At 38.7% G+C, this 21,251-nt stretch overlaps 1 protein-coding gene across 3 annotated transcripts in view; it reads left to right on the forward strand.

The window, feature by feature from the left end:
- Positions 1-21,251, forward strand: part of ABCB1 (ATP binding cassette subfamily B member 1) — a 66,805-nt gene that overhangs the window by 31,783 nt on the left and 13,771 nt on the right. For all 3 annotated transcript variants that reach the window (XM_073334084.2, XM_073334085.2, XM_073334086.2), the window contains 9 exons: positions 806-967; positions 2,211-2,369; positions 3,518-3,664; positions 6,667-6,771; positions 10,555-10,632; positions 13,389-13,472; positions 14,398-14,601; positions 17,648-17,748; positions 18,795-18,935. In XM_073334084.2, coding sequence (XP_073190185.2) covers positions 806-967; positions 2,211-2,369; positions 3,518-3,664; positions 6,667-6,771; positions 10,555-10,632; positions 13,389-13,472; positions 14,398-14,601; positions 17,648-17,748; positions 18,795-18,935 — 1,181 coding nt within the window. The remainder of the gene's footprint in view (positions 1-805; positions 968-2,210; positions 2,370-3,517; positions 3,665-6,666; positions 6,772-10,554; positions 10,633-13,388; positions 13,473-14,397; positions 14,602-17,647; positions 17,749-18,794; positions 18,936-21,251) is intronic.

A 21,251-nucleotide genomic window follows, 5' to 3' on the forward strand; every position in this document is an offset into this window, starting at 1 on the left:
CAGACACCAGGAGGAAGGTCCTATGGTGAGGATAAAGAAGGTGTTGGGAGGAGGCCATGGGGAAGTAGCCCAGGGAGTTGTAGCTGTCGCACAGCTGTTCTAGGAGGCACTCTAGACAGCTGCATTCCACAGGGCCCCGGGCTGGAACCCGGAGTAGAACCCGGGCCCGGGTTCCCCCCAAACCTCCCAACTCCTGGTCAGACACAGGAGGAGTCGACCTGGACTGTGGGTTCAGAAAAACGGCCAAGTTGAGGGCTGCCATGAAGCTCCAAGGCGAGCAAATCCACCAGTCAGCGCAAGACCCACCAAGGTAGAGGAGGAACTTTGTCACATTAGGTTGAGTAAGGGTTGCAAAATAAGGGCTTTAGAATTCAATTAGTTAATGTTTGTAAAGTGCTTTGAAGTAGAGCTTTAGGAAAATGCAGGTTTCCTTTCCCTGGAAAACCTCAAGCTTTCAAAATTACTTTGTTTTGAATTAGAACAAAAAGTTGAAACATCAAAATTCCAAAACATGTTTTGAATTGGCAATGTTGATACAGAAATTTTAGATATTTTTGATCAAAAAGGAATATTTGGAAATATTGAAACAAAATTGTTTCTGATCTACATTTGAAACAAAATAATTCATTTTGAAATGTTTAAACTGCTTTTTGTTTCAGTTTACCTATTCAGAAAATTGAAGTTTGACAAAGCCACAATTTACAATGGGAAAATTTCAGTCAAAATATTTCAACTGGCTCTACACTGAAGATGAAAAATCTATATGTACATGTAGTCATTAAATCTACTTTTGTGCCATTTCTAGGCTAGAGAAGGCCGCACGACCATTGTAATAGCTCATCGCTTGTCTACAGTCCGAAATGCAGATCTTATAGCTGCATTTGAAGATGGAGTCATCACAGAACAAGGGACCCATCATGAACTGATGAAAACAAATGGAATTTACTGCAAACTAGTAAACATGCAGGTAGTTTTCCTATGAACTGTCTTCTAAGTTTCATCATGTTCTGGGTTGCTGATTTTATCATATATGATTTTGTCAGAGCCCCAACCTCACAACATTTTGTCAACAATGAAACTGTAGCAGAAAGAATAGGAAGTGTTGCTTGAGACAGAAGAACACTAAATTGCAGAACTGGGAAAGCTCAAAAAAATATGCACAGGATCAGTCCAAATAAATGGAAATGAGTAAAGGAATTTTGAGGCCAAAAGTCCTAAGAATATTGGATTAGAGATAACAAAAATTAAATGAGGAAAAGTAAAGACAAATTGTGTAGAGATCTAGCTCTGATCAATACTCTGAATCCTTAGCCATCTATTGAACTTACCCATGCCTCTGGTGAATCTGGCTCTAGAAATTTGTTTTAAATCTGGTCCATCTTCATCATCCTCTTTATCTCTTACGTCCAGAATTTTCAGAGTTCTGCACTAGTTGGGAGCTTTTGCTTCCCTTCAGTATTTGGAAGTATGCCCCACTGAGAACTCACTTCTGCCACTTTACTCACAGTGAGCCTGATTCTCATTTACATTAAGGCTCGTCTATGCCACTCTGACAATGGAAATGGTCTTAACATGGGTGTAACTGGTTTACACCCGTTTTAAAGTCTCCTCCTTTATATTCCAGCTTTGTCTACACTACCTCGCTTTTAGTGACACCGCTGTGCCGCTACAGCCGTGCTGCTAAAAGGTGCTCAGTGTAGCTGCTGTTTGTCAGCAGGAGAAAGCTCTCCTGCCAACAAAAAACTTCCCGCCAACAAAGTGCTGTTCACACTGATGCTTTTCGTCAGTAAAACTTTTGTCATTCAGCCTGTGTAGGTGTGTTTTTAACACACCTGAATGACAAAGGTTTTGCCAACGAAGTTCAATATAGACAAAGCCTAAGAGAACAGTGTAATGGAACTCAATGCAAACAAGAAACAAGCTCAATAAATAGCACTTTATTCAACAAATTGTCTTATTGCATTCTTGAGGGGTTAGATTCTACTCAGCATGAGTAAGAATGGCAGAACCAGGCTATGAGCCCAGAGGAGATCTTCAGAAGTACAGTCAATCTGTTTTATAACCACTAGACTACCAGATATCATTCAGATCTGATAATTATTCCATTTAGTTAACAGTGGTTTTGGCTACTCTTGAGTTTAATATCTTGAACTTCCAAATGATTATATTAATAAATTATTTTCTTGGCATGCTATTTTACTGCATTTCAGACAATAGGAACTGAAGTTCAGTCAGAAGAAGCTGGAACCACCACCGAAGTGGCACTGAAAGAATCAATAGGAAATGGCTTGAGAAGGAGATTGACTCGAAAAAGCACCAAAAAGTCAGAAATACAGGATGATAGCCTTGATGTGAAAATTGTTCAACCTGTATGTGTCTTTGCTGGAAATATGTTTTTTATTATGCTGCATCTAGTATCCTTTGTTTCCTTAGTGGGACAGTAATATTCAGATAGAAGTGATTATCCCACCTAATGCATAAGAAAATGCCAAGTTTGCAGAGAGCTCACTCAGTCTGGGATAGGAGAAGAGGGAGGCTCTTGCTTAAGGGAAAGTAACAATAAATGTTAATATAATGTGCAAACATGGCATACAAAGAGTGGATCAAAATCTGATGTGATAAAAACAAATAAGGATGCTTGTTAACGAGTTAGTATACAGAAGTACCGAGAGACCTGAGTGAATGTGGGGGGCAAAATATTTGGAACAAGTATGTAAATTCTGAATCACATTTTGATCTGGTCATATTCATAACCTCTTTGGCTTTACTAAACATGAACATTCATACAAACAAACACACAAACTGCGGCTTTGGTTTGTGTAAAAGTTTATGGAAAGAATTTAGGTCCATAGCTCATGAAAATAAATTGGTTAAATAATGAAACAGAATTACATGAAGCAGTCTATACAGGTTATATCATATAGTCAGTCCATGGAGCAGAAACAAAATCATGTAATCATTCACACAGTTCACCTAGTAAATTCTGAATATCATATAATTGAATTCATACTTGCTACAAACACTTTGTGATCTGTAGGCTGACTTGTTTGCATAACAAACATTAGTAAAAATGATGATCTAGTTGTGGATAATAAAAACAAATTGTTCATAATGAATAATCCAGTCAGATCCACCAAAATACCACCAAATGCATTGGCAAAAACAAAGTGGTCCTAACCCTGCACCTTTTATCTGTGCAATCTTGCTGAAGACTATAGGAATTTTGTGTGTAAGCCCTGCAAGATAAGTTTCAAAATGTGATTGTCAGAATTAATATACAAGTGTTATTAGAAGAAGTATCTTTTTCTGTTTCTTATTTCAGGTATTAATATTGTGTACTGAGTAACAGACCGAATTACTGCATATAATTCATGAGTTGTGTTGTTAAAAAGCAAATAGTTTTGGGTACCCAGGGATGAAGCTGGGAGTATGTAATTGACTATCCACATGCCTTCTTTCCCCCTCCTCCATCCCCGATGTGTTACATAATTGTTCTAATGAGATTCATATATTCTAGGATGAAAATGTGCCTCCAGTTTCATTTCTGAAAGTTATGAAGCTGAACAAAAGTGAATGGCCTTACTTTGTAGTTGGAACTTTTTCTGCAATTATCAATGGAGCTTTACAACCTGCATTTGCAATAATATTTTCAGAAATTATAGGGGTAAGTTCATACAAAATATGCAATAAACTATCACCCACTCTTAACTTTGACTTTGATTCCCACCTACACTTAAGTTTCTTTACACTAAACTGAGAAATTTTACAATTTTTACTTGGTGTCTACACACCAATATCTAGATTGTGCCTTAACACAGAGACCTGCGTTGGGAAACTCAGGAGTAGGGGATGGGGGAAGATGTCTTGGTGCAGAGGATGCTTCAGGAGAAATTCTAGTTGACTCATCCAAAATTTCTCCTGGGGAATACACACTGCAAAGATGCAGCATATGCTCCTCTCCTGCTGTGCAATGAGGCTCAGCTACGACCCACACTTACCCCATCTCTCCCACTTGTGCATCTATAGAGCTAAACCATAATCTGGCCCAGAAAGAGAACAGAGTCCCGAAATAAAGGAAAACAAAAACAACTGCATGATGTAAATAAGGAGGAGGAGAAGAAGGGAAACCCTTCTTGGTAGAAGGAGTAATTGTACAGTGGGTAACTGAATCACTGGCCTCTTAAGTTTATAGTACCAGAAAATAAAGATGTCAGAAACCAGGCTCTTTAACAATGTCTATATCAGAAATGGAAATCAAGTGACTTGTCTTATTTTCTATTCCACTGCTGTAAGCTGTTATCTGATGGGTAGCTGCCCTTTGGCAAAAGAGTACTGCACCTGTGTCATCCTTCAGTCTTTGATACAGACAGCAATAGGAAATATCCCTGAGGAAAGATGACAGATCTATTTCAGTCCTGTTCTTCCAACCTATGTCTGTGTCAGTGAAACATTATAAAGAGTTTGTGATCGGGGGAGGGGAAATAATTGAGGAAATATAAATTAAAGGACCTTTTTCTCAAAGCATTAATTATTTTAGAAAATTCTTTATTGTTTTTCAATAAGCTAAACCCACTAAGAGTTTTCAATTTCTCATTTGACTTTTTTTGCAAGCCACTGATAGGAGATTTAAAGAACTGTATTCTAAATTATATCAAAACTCAGGCATGAGCAATAAAGCATGGCAAACTGGAGCTTTTCTGAATAAATATGAGAGAATTTCTGACTGAGATAGATGCACAAAAAAGTGAGAAAATGGCCAGAGTGATACATTACCTGACTCAACAACAAAATGCAGGCAGGCCCCCTATAGTTCTTTATAAAAGATTTAAGGATGACCCCAGACTTCCATTGCTAGAAATACCTAAGTATTTTTCCAGAAGATACACTTCTGGAAGTGTTAAATTTCATTACTCTGCAAGCCTGGCAAGAACCCAACACTGTTGGGGATCATACAGGCCTATTGTTTTACTAAAGGCAAACATTTTAAATATTGGCCAATGTCTTGGGACAAGGCAAATGCATGATGATGATTGATGATAATACAAGCACGGTATACTGATTTATCCAGATTCTGCTCATGAAAGTCAAGAGCAGATAAGTGTTAATGCACGTAAGGGTTATAGGCCTCCAAATATGACTATCTGAGAGTGTGGATTTGCTTTCTTTCAGTGAAATTCACTTAATCCATGTAAAGCCTGAGTAGTCAACTGCTTGTGCTGGCCATATGCTCTGGAATGAATTTCCCTCATCGTCCTCACAATCACTGCTCTCATCCATTGTATGTCTGAATTCCAAACCACAAATACCAACCCCGTTTGCAATAACTTATACTTGTTTAGCCTATCCTACTATCCTGGTGTTTTGCTTCCTTTTTTGGGGTATGTTCTTTATTTCTGAAAATAATTTATACTTCTTATTTAATTAATTTTAAAGCCAGTGATGCCTCCTGGAACTCCTTTTTAAAAAGAAACAAAACAAAAAAACACCAATCCTGCTGACATACTCTATATTTTCTGGGATTTTTTAAAATTTCTTTGTATTTTTAATCCTAATAGCAGATGAATGAATTCTTATTCCTCACTGGATATTGTATTCCTCTTGGCTGACATCAGCTCGCTGCTGTAGCGATAACTGTCACAAAGGATTATAATTTCAAATGAGGAATATGTAGTAGAAGCAGTTGAAATTCTGAGCAATATAGCATCTGCTTACATCCATCTAAAGAAATTTTTTTTAAAATGAGAAAAATGCAAAAAATACATGCTACATAAACAGAACTATATTTAAAAACTAGGTTCATAGTTTTCAATAAGGTACCTGTGGGGCTTGAAAGGATACTGCTAAGGTATTGTTCAAAATTTAACTCATTTTGTTAATTCGCTGTTGAGTTTAATAAATGCCTGGAAACTTAACATAGAAATCTATTTAATAAGAAGTTGTGTCTAAGTCACAAATGCATATATGGTAAAATTCATCACTGTCCAAAGTGTCCAAACAAGGTTTATGCACCATTTAAGCCCATTTTTAAAAATTATTTTGTCATTAACATAGGATAACTGAAAAAAATTCAAATTACACAGATGTTTATCCTTATGAACATTATCTTAATAAATTCACATGTCCAAAGTTTTTAATAAATTGTATTCATAACAGTTTCCACATTTCTCCCCTACCAGCTTCACCTTTAAGCTATAAAGAATCAAGGTCTCAGTGACCAAGAAGAATATGAATGAGTTAAGTGGTGCACAAACCTTGTGCAGATGTCACTTTCACCTATTGTTTGTTAATGCAGGGCTTGCTCCTTTGTATTAGGTTGCTGATTGAGTGGTTATTTTGGAAAGTAGCAGTGAATAATTCATTTGGAAGAAATCTAAAGAATTAGATGAAATTTGCAAACATCTAGAAAAAAATCTTGGTCCAACATCAAATGTACTTGTTATCCCTTTAATCACATTTAATTGTACATGGAACATTTTTTTTATAGTGGGGGGTGCTGAAAGCAGAAACCATGTATTTGGTTGTTATTACTACTTCAAGTCAGGGGGTGCTGACCCCAGTACCCCTAGTTCAAGCACTCTATGGGTATGTGTAAATACAGCAATGTAATATGGGAAGATTTTTACATAATTTAATTAAATAAAATGAACTTTGAATTCTCTCTAATAGGTTTTTGCAGAACCAGACAAGACCGTTATAAGAAACAAGAGCAACTTGTATTCACTGCTATTTTTAGCAATTGGGATCATTTCTTTTGTTACTTTTTTTCTGCAGGTAGGCTTTATTACTTTGCCCTTCATATAATTGTTCACATTATTTCAGAAACTAGATCTAAAGATATTAAGCATTCAATGTATTTGAATCACATAACAAGAGAAAAATAATTGATGGTACACTTCTAGTACCAAGTGGACTTAAAGTGCATGTGGAGGTTATATTGTGCACTTAGTATAAGACTATATAGAGGTAAATTCCTCAGATGTTAATCTAACACTGGCTTCTGCCCATGCTGCACCCACAAACTAGCCAGAGACCTCTGCATTGGTGCAATCAGCCATGCTCTTACAGTTTACTTTCCCACCACCTTCTAGCTACAGACAGCTTCAGTGTCACAGCCCCAGGAACTAATAACTCCTGCAGCCAGCAGAGAGGCGCGCTCTCTCTAACTCCTCCCTTTCCTTCTCCCCCTTGCTTCTTTCCTGCCAGCATTTATGTAGCCTGTCATAAATATAAAGGGAAGAGTAAAGCCCTTTAAAATCCCTCCTGGCCAGAGGAAAAATCCTCTCACCTGTAAAGGGTTAAGAAGCTAAAGGTAACCTCGCTGGCACTTGACCAAAATGACCAATGAGGAGACAAGATACTTTCAAAAGCTGGGAGGAGAGAGAGAAACAAAGGGTCTGGGTCTGTCTATATGCTGCTTTTGCCGGGGATAGACCAGGAATGGAGTCTTAGAACTTTAGTAAGTAATCTAGCTAGGTATGTGTTAGATTATGATTTCTTTAAATGGCTGAGAAAAAAATTGTGCTGAATAGAATGACTATTTCTGTCTGTGTCTTTTTTGTAACTTAAGGTTTTGCCTAGAGGGATTCTCTATGTTTTGAATCTAATTACCCTGTAAGGTATCTACCATCCTGATTTTAGAGGGGTAATTCCTTTACTTCTATTTACTTCTATTTCTATTAAAAGTCTTCTTGTAAGAAAACTGAATGCTTTTTCATTGTTCTCAAATCCAAGGGTTTGGGTCTGTGGTCACCTATGCAAATTGGTGAGGATTTTTAACAAACCTTTCCCAGGAAGTGGGGTGCAAGTGTTGGGAGGATTTTGGGGGGGAAAGACATGTCCAAACTATGTTTCCCAGTAAACCCAGTTAGAGTTTGGTGGTGGCAGTGGATATTCCAAGGAGAAAGGATAAAATTAATTTGTACCTTGGGGAAGCTTGTAACCGAAGCTGGTAAAAGTAAGCTTAGGAGGTTTTCATGCAGGTCCCCACATCTGTACCCTAGAGTTCAGAGTGGGGGAGGAACCTTGACATAGCCCCTTGCTAAGAAGGCCAGCGGCTGTTCCCCCTTTGCCAATCAGGCCTGAGCTTACTCAGCCAGCTCCAATTCCCCTTTCTTGATTGGAGCTGGTGTGACAGAAGCCTGGCTCAGGGCTCCTTAGCCAGCACCCTGTCACAGCCTTGCACAGATGAAATGAACTTTCTCTATTAAAAAGTATATAATGTTGTGAGCTGGCACCCCAGCATGTCAGTGCCCCCCTTTGGACAGACAGGGCATGGTGAAGAATCTGCTCAGATCAGAGGGGTGGTCAGTTTCCCTTTCTCATCTGAGTCTTTATAGTCCTGTTCTGGAGGCAAGGACCTTAATTTCTGTCCCACTGAGCTTCCCTTTGTTTGGCAGGGATTATCTGGCCTTCACCCTCAAGGAGCCTGAAACTCCTTTGGCTCTTAAGTCTCCTTAAGGTATAGGTAGGGGAATCCAGGCCCGCCTGCCCGCCCACTCCACTGGGTTCCGGTTCAGGGCCCTCATTCTGCCACAAGTCTTCCTCTGTGTCCTGAGCTTACTACCTCCTTGGTTCTTTAGGCTTCTACAGCCTGTGGCTCTGGTCATCCCTTCTCTGGGTCATTGTCACTCTGGGGCAGTGTCTCACCAGCTTAGTGATAGAACCCTCATTCTCTGACCTGCTGGTCCCTCTGCTTTGCAGCTTTTATTTTCCCAGCTGCTCTGAGGCTGCCAATCAGCATCAGCTGGCAGTTCCTACATTAACCCCTTGGTTGCCAAGCCTGCCTGGGGTCGATGCATCCCATGACAAACGTATCTAAAAAATCTACATATTTCTCACCTGAAACTCTCACCATTCCTAAATTGTTTACTTTCTTAGTCCCTGATCCATTAGTATGGATTGCAAAGGTGAACCTCTTTGCCCATCTTGAGCACTAATTGAAGTCAATGGGGTTGTGTGCAGATTCAGAGGTCTCCCCAAAAAGAACAACTTGCAGGAGGAGGGCCTTAGAGTCTAAACTTTTTGGGACGGGGACTCTCTCTTCCTTGATATTTGTACAGTGCCTAGCATGATAGGTCCCCAGTCCTGACTGGAGTATTTGACTGCAACCATGGTAGAAATTATATGGGTGTAAATTAAGAGATGATATTTTGAAATTTGGCCCTTCATCAAGATTTTTTTTTAAATAGAGAATGGGCTACATTTTCAAAACATGACACTAAAGTTTCACCTACAAAGTATGTGAACATGTTAGCACGTGTTTGTTTAGAAAACAGGTATATGCAAGCACAAGCAGGTATCTGTTGGTGCAATTGCCCATTTTGTTTATAAAAATGTCTTTATATATGGATGCAGCATAGAGCCTGAGTCTTGAAAATTTAACTCTGTGTGTGTGTGTATATATGTATGTGTATGCATATGTGTGTGTGTGTATATATATATATATATATATATATATATATGTTTGACCTGCATTAGTTATCATTTTTATAAATGTGGGGATGATGTTATAAATTAAACATATGAATGGTAGAAGTGTATTGTGATCTGGCACTCCCAAACAAGTGAGAAGAAATTAATACAAAGATGTATCTATTTCATAAGATGTTTATACAGTATGCATGCTAAGATGTACATTTAAATGTGTCCAGTTCTTTTTTTAAAGTTACATAATTGTGGTATTTTTTTTTATTTCATTACTGTATAGTTTCCAACAATTAAAACTAGAAAAATTAATTTGTTCACTATAAAAGTGCCATAGTAATTTTTGCTTTATATCATATAGAGGAACTGATATATAGTTGTGTCCAGGTTTTATACTGAAATACTATAAAATTTCTCAGCTGTAGAAATGTTTTCAGTAGATTCTGAGAACAAATATTTGCAGTAGATTTGTAGAGATGTTTCTTGGCTGTAGTTGTAGAAAGTGTGGTGATAAGCAAAATTATGACAATAATACTACTGACAATAGTTAATATCATGACAGAAAAAGTGGCAATAACCTCTGTCCCCATCATTTTCATTCGCATGGTCCCATTTATCACCTCCTTCCTATGACATTACACTGATTCATGCTTGTGACTAAAAATAAGTTTAGCTGATTACCAAGCACTGATGTTTTAGGGCTAGATGGCTTAAGTGACTTGTAATGGAGCACTGAGAGTGAAATCCTGACTCCACTGAAGTTGATGGGAACTTTGCCATTGACTTCAATGAACCAGGATTTCACCCTGAGCCTTTTACCTTGAAGTCACTGACCCATGAAGCTGTGATAAAAAATTGCTCCTTCAAGCACATTAGTGGAGCAATGTAGGAAAATGTGCCTTTGCTTTGCACTTCTTAAATTTAGAAATGAAGTTCAATCCCTGTGCTCTAAATCTGCTATCTTTCACAATTAGTAACTGTCTTTTAAAAGTTTTTTTTAATTGTTTATAGCTAAAATATTGTCATCTATAAAATGTGTTTTTGCCTATGTAGATACAGATATTCATGTGCTTATCTGATAACGTCAAAATAGTTGTAATTATGTAATAATCACTCTGTTTCTTCTCAAAGGGTTTCACGTTTGGCAAAGCTGGAGAGATCCTTACAATGAGGCTTCGATTCATGGCATTTAAAGCAATGCTTAGACAGGTAAGGTTAATATGTATTTAGCTTTCCAGAGTTTTATATATCCGTGTTTAGGTGTTTAAAATACCTTTAAAGTTTCAAGTCATCCTATGACCTTGTTTGCACAAACAACTGCACTGATTTATTTAAATTATTTTTAGAAACTGATTTAAATAATTAAGTGCAATCCCCTTGTGTGGATACTCAAATAAGTTTAAGAAAGACTTACATTGATTTTTAGCTCAGGTCATATGAGGCACTTTTGAACCAATTTAAGAGTGTCTGCACAAGGGGTCTGGCTTATTTAGTTAAATCAGAGCAGCTTTTGAGTGTTGACATGGCCTAACGGTATGACTCAGAGCTAGGGTGACTAGATAGTAACTGTGAAAAATCAGGACAAGAAGTGTGGGGTAGTAGGCACCTATATAAGACAAAGCCCCAAATATTGGGACTGTCCCTATTTTATAGGGACATTTGGTCACTCTACTCAGAGCATAATGTGCACTTTAGGAGCCTGATTCTGAAATTCAGACTCTTGTTCTAAGTATGAAGTTTTGCAACTCCAGATAAATGCACCTACATATTAGGATCCACAATTAATTATTGTCACAGATGATAAAATGTACACATCTGACTGCACTCACAAAAGTAGAGACTGAGTCAAGGCCTTCTTAAAAGTTAGGCCCAATAAGTGGAGAAATCCTATGGAACTCCCATATTACAGAAGTCATTGTATCAGTTCATAGAATAGCAGGAGGCCTAATGCCATCTGGAGATACTGGTGATAGCATGCTGAGCAGCAGGACTTTTTAAAAACGGAAAGCATGCACTCCCACTGTACCAGCCTCCGGTTGCTAGCCAATGAGCAGCAAGGAGAAGGACCCTGCCTATGTCCCTTATCTGCCATGCCAGCCGTTTTTGATTGTGTTGGGTTCTGCTAGTTTCACCCTTTGTATTCAGAAGGCACTGCCTGCAGCTTTCTGACAGCTTTGAACACAGATGTACTGGAGGTAAGGGATTCCCTGTAAGCTCTCCCTATTCTAATGCATCTGCTCAAAGGCAGCCAAAATTTGCACCTATATATATATATTTTTTTTTCTGTTGCTGCCACCTTCATCTGTTGTTTTTTCTCATAGTTGCTTCCCTTTAAGCCCACCCCTTCCTCATCCCAGTCACTTCAGCAAGCTTTTTCCACAGCACCCCACTCATCTGAATGTGCAGTGAACTTCAAGGGCTACCTGGAACCGTATTAAATTGTAACTTGCGTAGGCAGTTTATTTTTATCTCTTTTTTTTTAAATTTAATTTAATTTTTTTTAAAGCAAAAGCAATGTAAAGCTAATGTTTGTTCTATACAGGGTTATATACTTTTAAACAAAAAAGTCAGGAAATGTAAAAGTTAAGCTTCTCACAGTAATTTTAGCTCATACACATTATTACTAGAGCTGAATGAATAATGATTTTTCTGGCCAAAACTGAATTTTCATTCAGGTTGAACAAAACCTTTCATACATTGTTTCAAAATGACATTTCAAAATGAAATAGTTTTTGACATTTTCATTCCTCCCCCATTGTTTATTCATCTGAAACTATTCAATGAATTTGACTTGTATTAGTGAATAGTGTCCATCACCCTAAAAAAACCTGGTTACCGACCTGTATTGTAACTGTAGTTTTTGGTGAATTTACTATTTGACTGAAAATTTTCTTCCAACTGTAATCATTACACAAATGGACCACATTTTGCAAATAGTGCAATCACATTTTGCAAATAGTGCAATCATATGACTACAGTTATGCACGTTCTTCAAGTGATTCAAGATCAGGAATATGTTTTCAATTAATTAATATGTAATGTGGATGAAATGTTCCTATGAAAATTTAACTTTTACATTTTCTGACTTTTCTGGTGTTTAAGTATCACCTTAATCTTGCATTAGTATGTTTTTCCAGTTAACTCAGGAGCGATCACCTTCAAAGTGCTTTAAAATCATTACCTAATTAATACCCTAAACACATTAACCCATATTGCTTCAGAGATATAAAATAATATGATTGATTAGCCCTTTCTGCAGAATGTAGTAGGGTACTGTTTTCAAGTTTTGGTACAGGTGTTCTAATTAATTTTCTAGCTCCGCATAGACCTATTACAGATGTTCTCTGACACCACAAAGACTTGCCAGCAGCATTCAAAATTCAGAGACTTTTCAGGGCAGACTCATCTTGTGTTTTGTAGATGTCACAGCAGTTTATTATATGGTAAACCACCTAACAGACTTGTCTTAGCTACTTCAGAGAAGAAATGCCACATTCATCTGAGTTAATAATCTTTTTAATAGTCTTTACATTCAGTGAGACTGTCAATTTCAAACTATACTCATCAAGGTGGCAAATTTCATAACCTTAATATTCTGTGTTGACCTGATTACCAAAAATAAATCATGCCCAATCCATTTACATAGATAATACCTGCTGAAATTGCAGTTAGCATGAGAAAACACAATGCTATTGTCAGTGTAAATTACTGGCATTTACAGCTTCAATTAATTTACTCATCTTGAGTTATAAAATATTTGCACTCTGACACGTTTATTACACAATCGGGGCTAAGAAACTGATTAAATCTAAAGAACGAAAACTCCATACACTCCTCTTATAATCCAAATTGAAATTAACGATCTTTTTGCAGCCCAAATTTTTCATTTGTTTTATTTGCAGTTTATGGAAAGTAAATTATAGTTTTTCAGATCCTAGTAAACATGTTTTCATGTCATTTTGTAGGACATCAGCTGGTTTGATGACCCTAAAAACAGCACTGGGGCATTAACTACAAGACTTGCTAATGATGCCTCACAAGTGAAAGGAGTATGTAATATACTTTGTTTTGGCATTTTTCAAGTTTGGGTTGGCATATAGTAATGTTGCACTATGGATTTGTATTTGCTTCATGGCAATCCTAATTTGGTGACAACTGAAAACTTATTATTTATTGAAAGGTTTTGGGTGTCACACCAATGTATTTTATAATGATAGATAACATGATATATATTTACAATATAATATTCTAGTAAACTATTAGTGCTTATAGTCTTATTACTGTTCTGTGCTGTTATCTCCCCTATGAATCCAATTAACCATGAATTTATTTATTCAATGAGTCTGTTTAAAGTTATCTATCTAATCTCATTGTGTGTTTGGGTATGTAGCACCTATGACCATAGCATCTAAGGCTCCAATCCAACAAAACATTTAAGGTTGTGCTTGACTTTAAGGATTTTAGTAGTCAGTGTTTTCAGTGGAACTACTCACATGCTTAAAAGTTAAGCATATATTTAAGTGTTTTGCTGTATTGGGATTTAAGTGATTGGAAAAAATGGTTAGTTCAAATTTCCTCTCCATCAGTTAGGCAATTGCATGTTCCTGGCAGATTTGAAGTTATAGTTGTAAATGCAAAAATATGAGATTTATAAACTCCCTGTTCAGCTTTTTTAGCGGAGTTTATAAATTACAGTTTAGAATCTGAAGTGATCATGGAAACTGGAGAGAGAAATGGATCAGCAGCAGAAGACAACGGAAGAAGGCGATCTAGACGGTGGAGTGATCTTCCAAAGGATATGCAGAAACTTCAACTTTGGAGAAATGTAGAACTAGCCTAGATAATACTTTGGGGAATAATCCTGGTTTATAGAGATGGTCTAGTTCAAAAGTATTTTTCATGTCTAATTTCTATGTTGTTGCTTTATAAAAAATTATGGAATACAGTTGTTTTATTTGGGTTTTGTTGTTCCAGGCTACAGGTGCCAGACTGGCTTTAATTACCCAAAACATAGCTAACCTTGGAACTGGAATTGTTATATCATTCGTCTATGGCTGGCAGCTGACCCTTTTGATTTTAGCCATTGTGCCAGTCATTGCCATAGCAGGAATCATTGAAATGAAAATATTTTCTGGACATGCAAAAAAGGATAAAGAAGAACTGGAAGCTGCAGGAAAGGTGGGTTCCAGTGAAGTTCATCTCTCTTTTTATATTCTACTGTACAGTCATGTTTAACAGGTCTTAGTAATGGATCAAGAATATATTCATTCTTAGGGAAGTTGAACTCTGCATTGTTGTATTCTATCCTTTTTTTATGTTGATGTATCTGCTAGATATGGAGCTGAAAACATCTACTATTGATATTATTTACATTGTGGTAACACCCAGAATATGCTAAGCTCTTAAGATCACATACCTCTTCTCTCTTTTCTTTATTTTTTGTGCTTCCCTTCTTTCTTTTCTAGCCTCTCTTGCTTTTTTGGTTTCATCTCTCTTCAGCTTGCCACATATCTCCCCTTTTTTCCATCTTACCTCTGTGAAACTGTATGTACATCTTCACCAAGCAAGAATATATGATAGTGACAGTGTAACTAATACTGCCCACCGGTTCCTCTTTTCATTCTGTCCTTTCTTGGGTGGAAAAGGAAAACAAAAATTGAAGAAAGGGTTTAAAGAAATATTTGAAAGGAAAAGTTGAAAGAGGTGGGAGTAACTTCATGCCAAAACTCCTTTGGGAACAGGGCAGCCACTGCATAAGCTAAAAGACACATCGATCTTAGCCAAGGCTGTAGCAGGCTCATCAATCTGTAGCTGGTCTAGCTGCCACCAGAGAGGCACAGAGTGCCACACCAAGCAGGCATGGGTTACATATTTTCCCCTAGCTGAGGAAGTGTGTCCCGAGCTTCAGAGACTTCCCGAATGAGCCACCACTTGTAATGCCACTCCACCGGCCACTCAGCTCAAGATGTTTTGAGGTTCCACCTAACACATCTTTCAGTGATTTCAGCTCTCAGTGATTGCAGCTACTCAGAGACACTGTCTCATAGCAGGTCTAATGCTTAGACCTGGTTTTCAGTGATTTCAGCTCTACTGATCTGCAACAAAAGACTCTAAATTGAGTCTTAATCAGCTCTGTCATTACACAATGGAGAAGGGGAGGGTCAAATGGTGTCCAGGACCCTTAAGCAGAGCCCACACCACAATGTACAAAAATCTGACCACACCTCCTCTCATCTCTACTAGATTTTGGCACTCCCAGCTTAGTAAGTGCAGTTCAGTTGAGGATGAACCCCTCAATCAGGGCATGCCAAGTACAGTTCTGCTGCCTTTGATTCACACAACAAGGATAACAAGCCTTTATTACCCCTGCACCCAATAACAAAGTGACTTGCAATCCAACACCCACCAAAAGTGGTCATTTGGGCAAAGCAGCTTTATCCTGCTGCTCACCTACACAGAGTAGATGAGTCCATGCAAACAAGGTCAGCTCCGAGAGTCCTCTTCCCCAGCTCATCACTAGATGTCAGGGGAGAGCTCATTCAGACCCTGCTTACAAATGCATAAACCAGAAAGAAAACTCAGAACTGAAGATGAGTTTACAGGGTTGGCAGGTAGAAAAAAATATATTTTTACTTCTAAGCTGACCAAATTTGACCGGGAGTGTTTGAAAGATAAAGCCCCATTAATGCATTTTTTTAGAGTGACTTCTCAGAGAAGCCCTTCAAAGAGGTGCAAATTTCCAATAGGCCCCTTTGCATAGGATACTGATATTGGACTTGGCTGCCTAAATTTTGTTTTAGATATGAACCTGTTGTGTAACACTTTCAGTTTCTAGCCCTTACTGTTAAACTATTTGTCACTACATATTCTTATGTCTAGTTGATCTAGGCAATTATGCTTTTGTTTAGGGAAAAAGACTCCAATGATGGAATGTACCAGTTACACTGTAGCTTTTATCGTCCATTGTCTTATCCAGCTGAAGGATGAAAGTTAAATACACTCATTTCAGTTATCTTTTGTTTACTGTAGGAGGCCTATGATATGAGCCCTGAAGTCTTCAGTGGGTTACTAAGCATTTGTCACTGAATGTGATGGGATGTGGTCATCCCATCTCAAAAAACATATATTGGAATTGGAAAAAGTACAGAAAAGGGCAACAAAAATTATTAGGAGTATGGAACAGCTTCCATGTGAGGAGAGATTAATTAAACTGGAACTTTTCAGCTTGAAAAAGACTACTTGGGGGGGATATGATAGAGGTCTATAAAATCATGACTGGTGTGGAGAAAGTAAATAAAGAAGTGTTCTTTACTCCTTCGCATAACACATGAACTAAGTGTCCCCAAATGAAATTAGTAGGCAGCAGGTTTAAAACAAACAAAAGGAAGTATTTCTTCACACAACCCACAGTCAACCTGTGGAACTCTTTGCCAGAGGATGTTGTGAAGGCCAAGACTATAACAGTGTTCAAAAAAGAACTAGATAAGTTCATGGAGGATAAGTCCATCAATGACTATTAGCCAGGATGGGTAGGGATGGTGTCCCTAGCCTCGGTTTGCCAGAAGCTGGGAATGGGCAACAGGGAATGCATCAATTGATGATTACCTGTTCTGTTCATTCCTTCTGAAGCATCTGGCATTGGCCACTGTCAGAAGACAGGAATAGATGGACCTTTGGTCTGACCCAGTATGGCCATTCTTATATTTCAACTTTTGATACAAGAAGTCGTGTTCATATTAAATTTCCCTTAATAAACTATAGATTCCTGGTGGGATTTTCAAAAGCGTCTAGGGGACTAATCAGCCAAGTCCCCTTTCAATAGATGTTGGGTGCCTAAGTCCTTTAGCCACTTATGAAAATCCCACCTGGTTTTATTTATTAGCCTCCAGGGAAGATTTTCAAAGGCACAAAGTCAATAGGAGTTAGGTGCCAAACTGCCATTTGTGCCTTTGAAAAGCTTCCCTAATTTTTTGAAAGTGAGTAGTAATATTGGATATCCAATTTGGGACTCTTTCAACAAGGTTGATTTTTCAGAAAATTCTGAGCATCTACCTTCTGAAAATCGGGCTGTGTAGAAGTGAGCACTCATACTCACTGGTTACTATCGAGAATTTAATTCTGTGATTTTTATAGCATTTATCCCAAGCTCTTTTTACCAGGTCAGAATTAGAAATTGCAGTGTGACCTTATTTTTCTGTTAATGAGCATATGCTCTCTATTACAGATTGCTACTGAAGCCATAGAAAATATTCGAACTGTTGTTACTTTGACCCAGGAAAGAAAATTTGAATTTATGTATGGACAAAATTTGCAAGGACCATATAGGTAATAGATATAAATTTTTTTTTAAAAATCATACTTTTTGTTTTAGAATTGAATGTAAATTTTCACTAATAGACTAAAACAATTTATTCTCTGCTGGTGTATCACAAAATCTCCTATGTCAAACCTAGTTAACAATATACAATATATTTCGCTTCAAACAAACACAAGCAATCGTAACCATAGTTGTTTTTGTTCTTTACTTTAAATGAGATTTTTCTTTTTACACCCTCTATGGTGGTATTGGTGTTTGCTGTTGCAGTACCTGGTATGTCCTCATCAGTTTTACTTCTCTTGAAACTATGTTCTGGAAATTGAGCATTTCATTTAGCAATTCTTGCAATTAGGAGTCCTGTTTTTTGTGTGCGTTTGTGCACTTCTACATTGTATTCCTAGGCAAAACTCTTATTAAAGCCAGTGGAATTTTGCATTGGTAAGGACTGAAGGAGCAAGTTCCAAAATTGTATAGTAATTTCAATAGTAGATCACTGAGCAGTTAAGTTATTTCATCAGCCTAACAATACAGGTGATATAAAGCATCATATTATGTTTGACATAAAGGTTTGGTTGGTGCTCAAGGCAAAACAAAGAACAGTATATTGCTCTACTAGGATTAGTTTTGCTCCCTGCAGAATCAGGACTTGTTAATGATTTTCTTCGTGTGCTGCGAGGTTGTACAATTTCAAAAATATGTTTAATTAAAAGCCTTGAAACTGGTAATCATACCATGAATTGTAAAATAATTTTAACACAATAGCGTTCAGACTCTATAGGATAGGACAACAATTGCTCCTGTCAGATGTGTTTGGGATCACAGCTATAGTGATTTCTTCCCCTACCCTCATCTTTTGATTGATTTTTTTTTTTGCAGGTAGATGGGATCCTAAAACATACAAGAATTCTCTTTTTAGGGCCCAGTCCTGCAGGAGGTTGGGGAATGACCTCATCCCAAAGTAATGAAAGTGAAGGGCTCTCAGCATCTTCTCAGACATAACTGTATTTTACTTTTAGTATTTATGTATAATAACACTACTCATTCTTTGTTACAGAAATTCTGTGAAGAAGGCACATATCTTTGGACTTAGTTTTGGCCTTACACAAGCAATTATGTATTTTACTTATGCTGGATGTTTTCGGTTTGGTGCCTATCTAGTGGGAAATGGATACATGGAGTTTAAAAGTGTGTTTTTGTAAGTGTCTTTTTGCAATTTCTTTTTGTCCATACAGGGGAAGGTGTTTATATATTGGGGGATAACCTTATGAAGGTAAAAGCAGGAGGACTAGAAGAACAATACATAGACCATTGTTAGTCTACATACTGACCTGCAGCACTGGCCTTCATCTTGAATTAGGATCGATAACTTGTGTTATCTTTCCAAGTTGCAATGCTCCTAGTAAACATGTCAACTGGGCCCTTCATTTAATTATATATGGAACGCTGGTAGACATTGGTATAGCTCTCAATGTACCTTGTCTCAAATGTTGTGTACTGGCTTTTAAGGAAGGACTAAATAGAAATAGTTCAGGGAGTATTTTGAAATTATGGCTAATACTTAACATGTTATAATTTTGGCTTCAGTAGTCAGCCTTTCTGATGTCAGTGAAGTGCCTACAGGCCCCAAATGAGATTGGAGCCCTATTGTGCTAGATGCTATACGTGGCTAGCTAGAGTCTCTATCAGAGTGTTTGTAGTCAAAAAATAGAAAAGACAAAAAAGGCATGTGAGGAAAGTATTATCAGTATCCCCATTTTACAGGTGGGGCACTGAGAGCTCATATGGTGTTGATTCTGCAAGTGCCCCTGCTCTTGGTTGCTGCAGTGCACACCTACATGCAAGATCAGGGTCTGAGTGACTTGGTGTGACAGGGTGGGACTCACCATGCTAGTGTCTCCTGCTGATCATCTTGTGGATCAGCTCCACAGGTCAGTACACCAACTCTCAGTGGTGTCTCACCTGCTGTCACTTCTCCTCCTGGACCCGTATTGCTCCAAGGACCACAGCATCCTTTTCAGGTCATAGCCTTCTGACTGTGCCATACTCTGCACCCCCCCTTTCCAGGGGCCAGTTCTGCAATCCAACTGTCCAGCCACTTCCTCAGCGGTCAGGGGCGGGGGAACCCAGGCCTGCCCACTACTCCAGGTCCTGGCCCAGGGACACCGTAGATGGCAGCCATGTGCTGCGTCCCCTCCAACCACTCAGTACATGTCCCTGGGCTACTTCCCCAGCACCGTCTTCACCCTTAGCTCAGGGCCTCTGCGTGCCAGTCTTAGCAGTCAGCCAGGAGCTCTCTCTCACTTCTCTGTCCAGGGTGCTAGCTTTCTTCCACCTGTAAAGCAGTCAGTTCTTTCTCCTTGAGCTCCAGGGAGCAACTGACCCTGCTATGCCCTACAGCTTTTCTTATATGGGCTGCCAGGTCCTGATTGACTGCCCCTCGCTCCATTAACCCCTTACAGGTCAGTGTTTGTGTGTGTGTGTGGGGGGGAATGCCCCATCAGACACCCTTCCCCTTAAGACAAACTGCCTTGGGCAGGAGAATTACCTTCCTTGCTTTCCCCACAGCTGTGTCCATAGGACATGCCTCTCCTGCCTCAGATTTTCTACCAGGAGGAGCAACTTGCCATTCTGCTCCATGATGTCTCTGAATTTCCCTCTGCCTTGTTTTGTGCTATCCGCAAGGCCTGTTCGGTGGCTTTCAGTTTCTCCCATAACACCTAGCCCTGGCTCTGCAGGCTCTCCCAGCACCACTTCTTCCAAGGTCTAAGTCCCTACTACAGCTTGTCCTGCTTAAGTGTGGGTTCCCTTGTCTGTCTGGGTCCTCTCCGTCCCAGTCATCTTATCCACCCTCTCCTTAGCACCTCCTGCTGGGCATGGGAGATTGCTCCCTACCCAGTCGTCATCACCACCACCACCTGATCTAGCCTGGTATGACCTAGGGTGCCTAGGGAAGCCCTCCCTGGAAATGCCAAGGTCAGGACTGGCTGCAAAAGGGAGAGCAGATATTCCCAAGACTGGTGGGTAACACTTAAGTCAAACTGCCCAACCTGTCATCAACTGTGCTTCTGATCCCCCACACTGGTTATCAAGAAGCAAAAAAAGAAATCGCACAGCCCCCTTTATTGCATTCCAGTTCTCTGGCTTCCAATCAGCACCTACGTCCAGTACAGTGAGAAGTTATTTAAACAACTTTGCTCACATATACAAAATGTTCTTCTGACCCCAGAGGGTTAGCTGTTACCAGGTCACTATGGGTTTGGATCTTACCAAAATACCATGCTGCCAGCCAATCCTTTAGTGTCTAAAACTAAAGGTTTATTGAAAAAAGCAAGAACAAGAAGAGAGGTTAAATGGTAAAAGTCACATACATACAGAGACTTCAAAGTCCATCAGGTTCCTAGCAGTACTGGTGAGTTTGCTGGCTTGAAAGTCCCTCTGGAATACATCCACAGCTTGGATGGGTCATTCAGTCCTTTGTTCAGAGCTTCATTTGTAGAAAGGTTACTCCAGA

Source organism: Lepidochelys kempii, chromosome 2 (assembly GCF_965140285.1).
Source record: "Lepidochelys kempii isolate rLepKem1 chromosome 2, rLepKem1.hap1, whole genome shotgun sequence".
Taxonomy (NCBI): Eukaryota; Metazoa; Chordata; order Testudines; family Cheloniidae; genus Lepidochelys; species Lepidochelys kempii.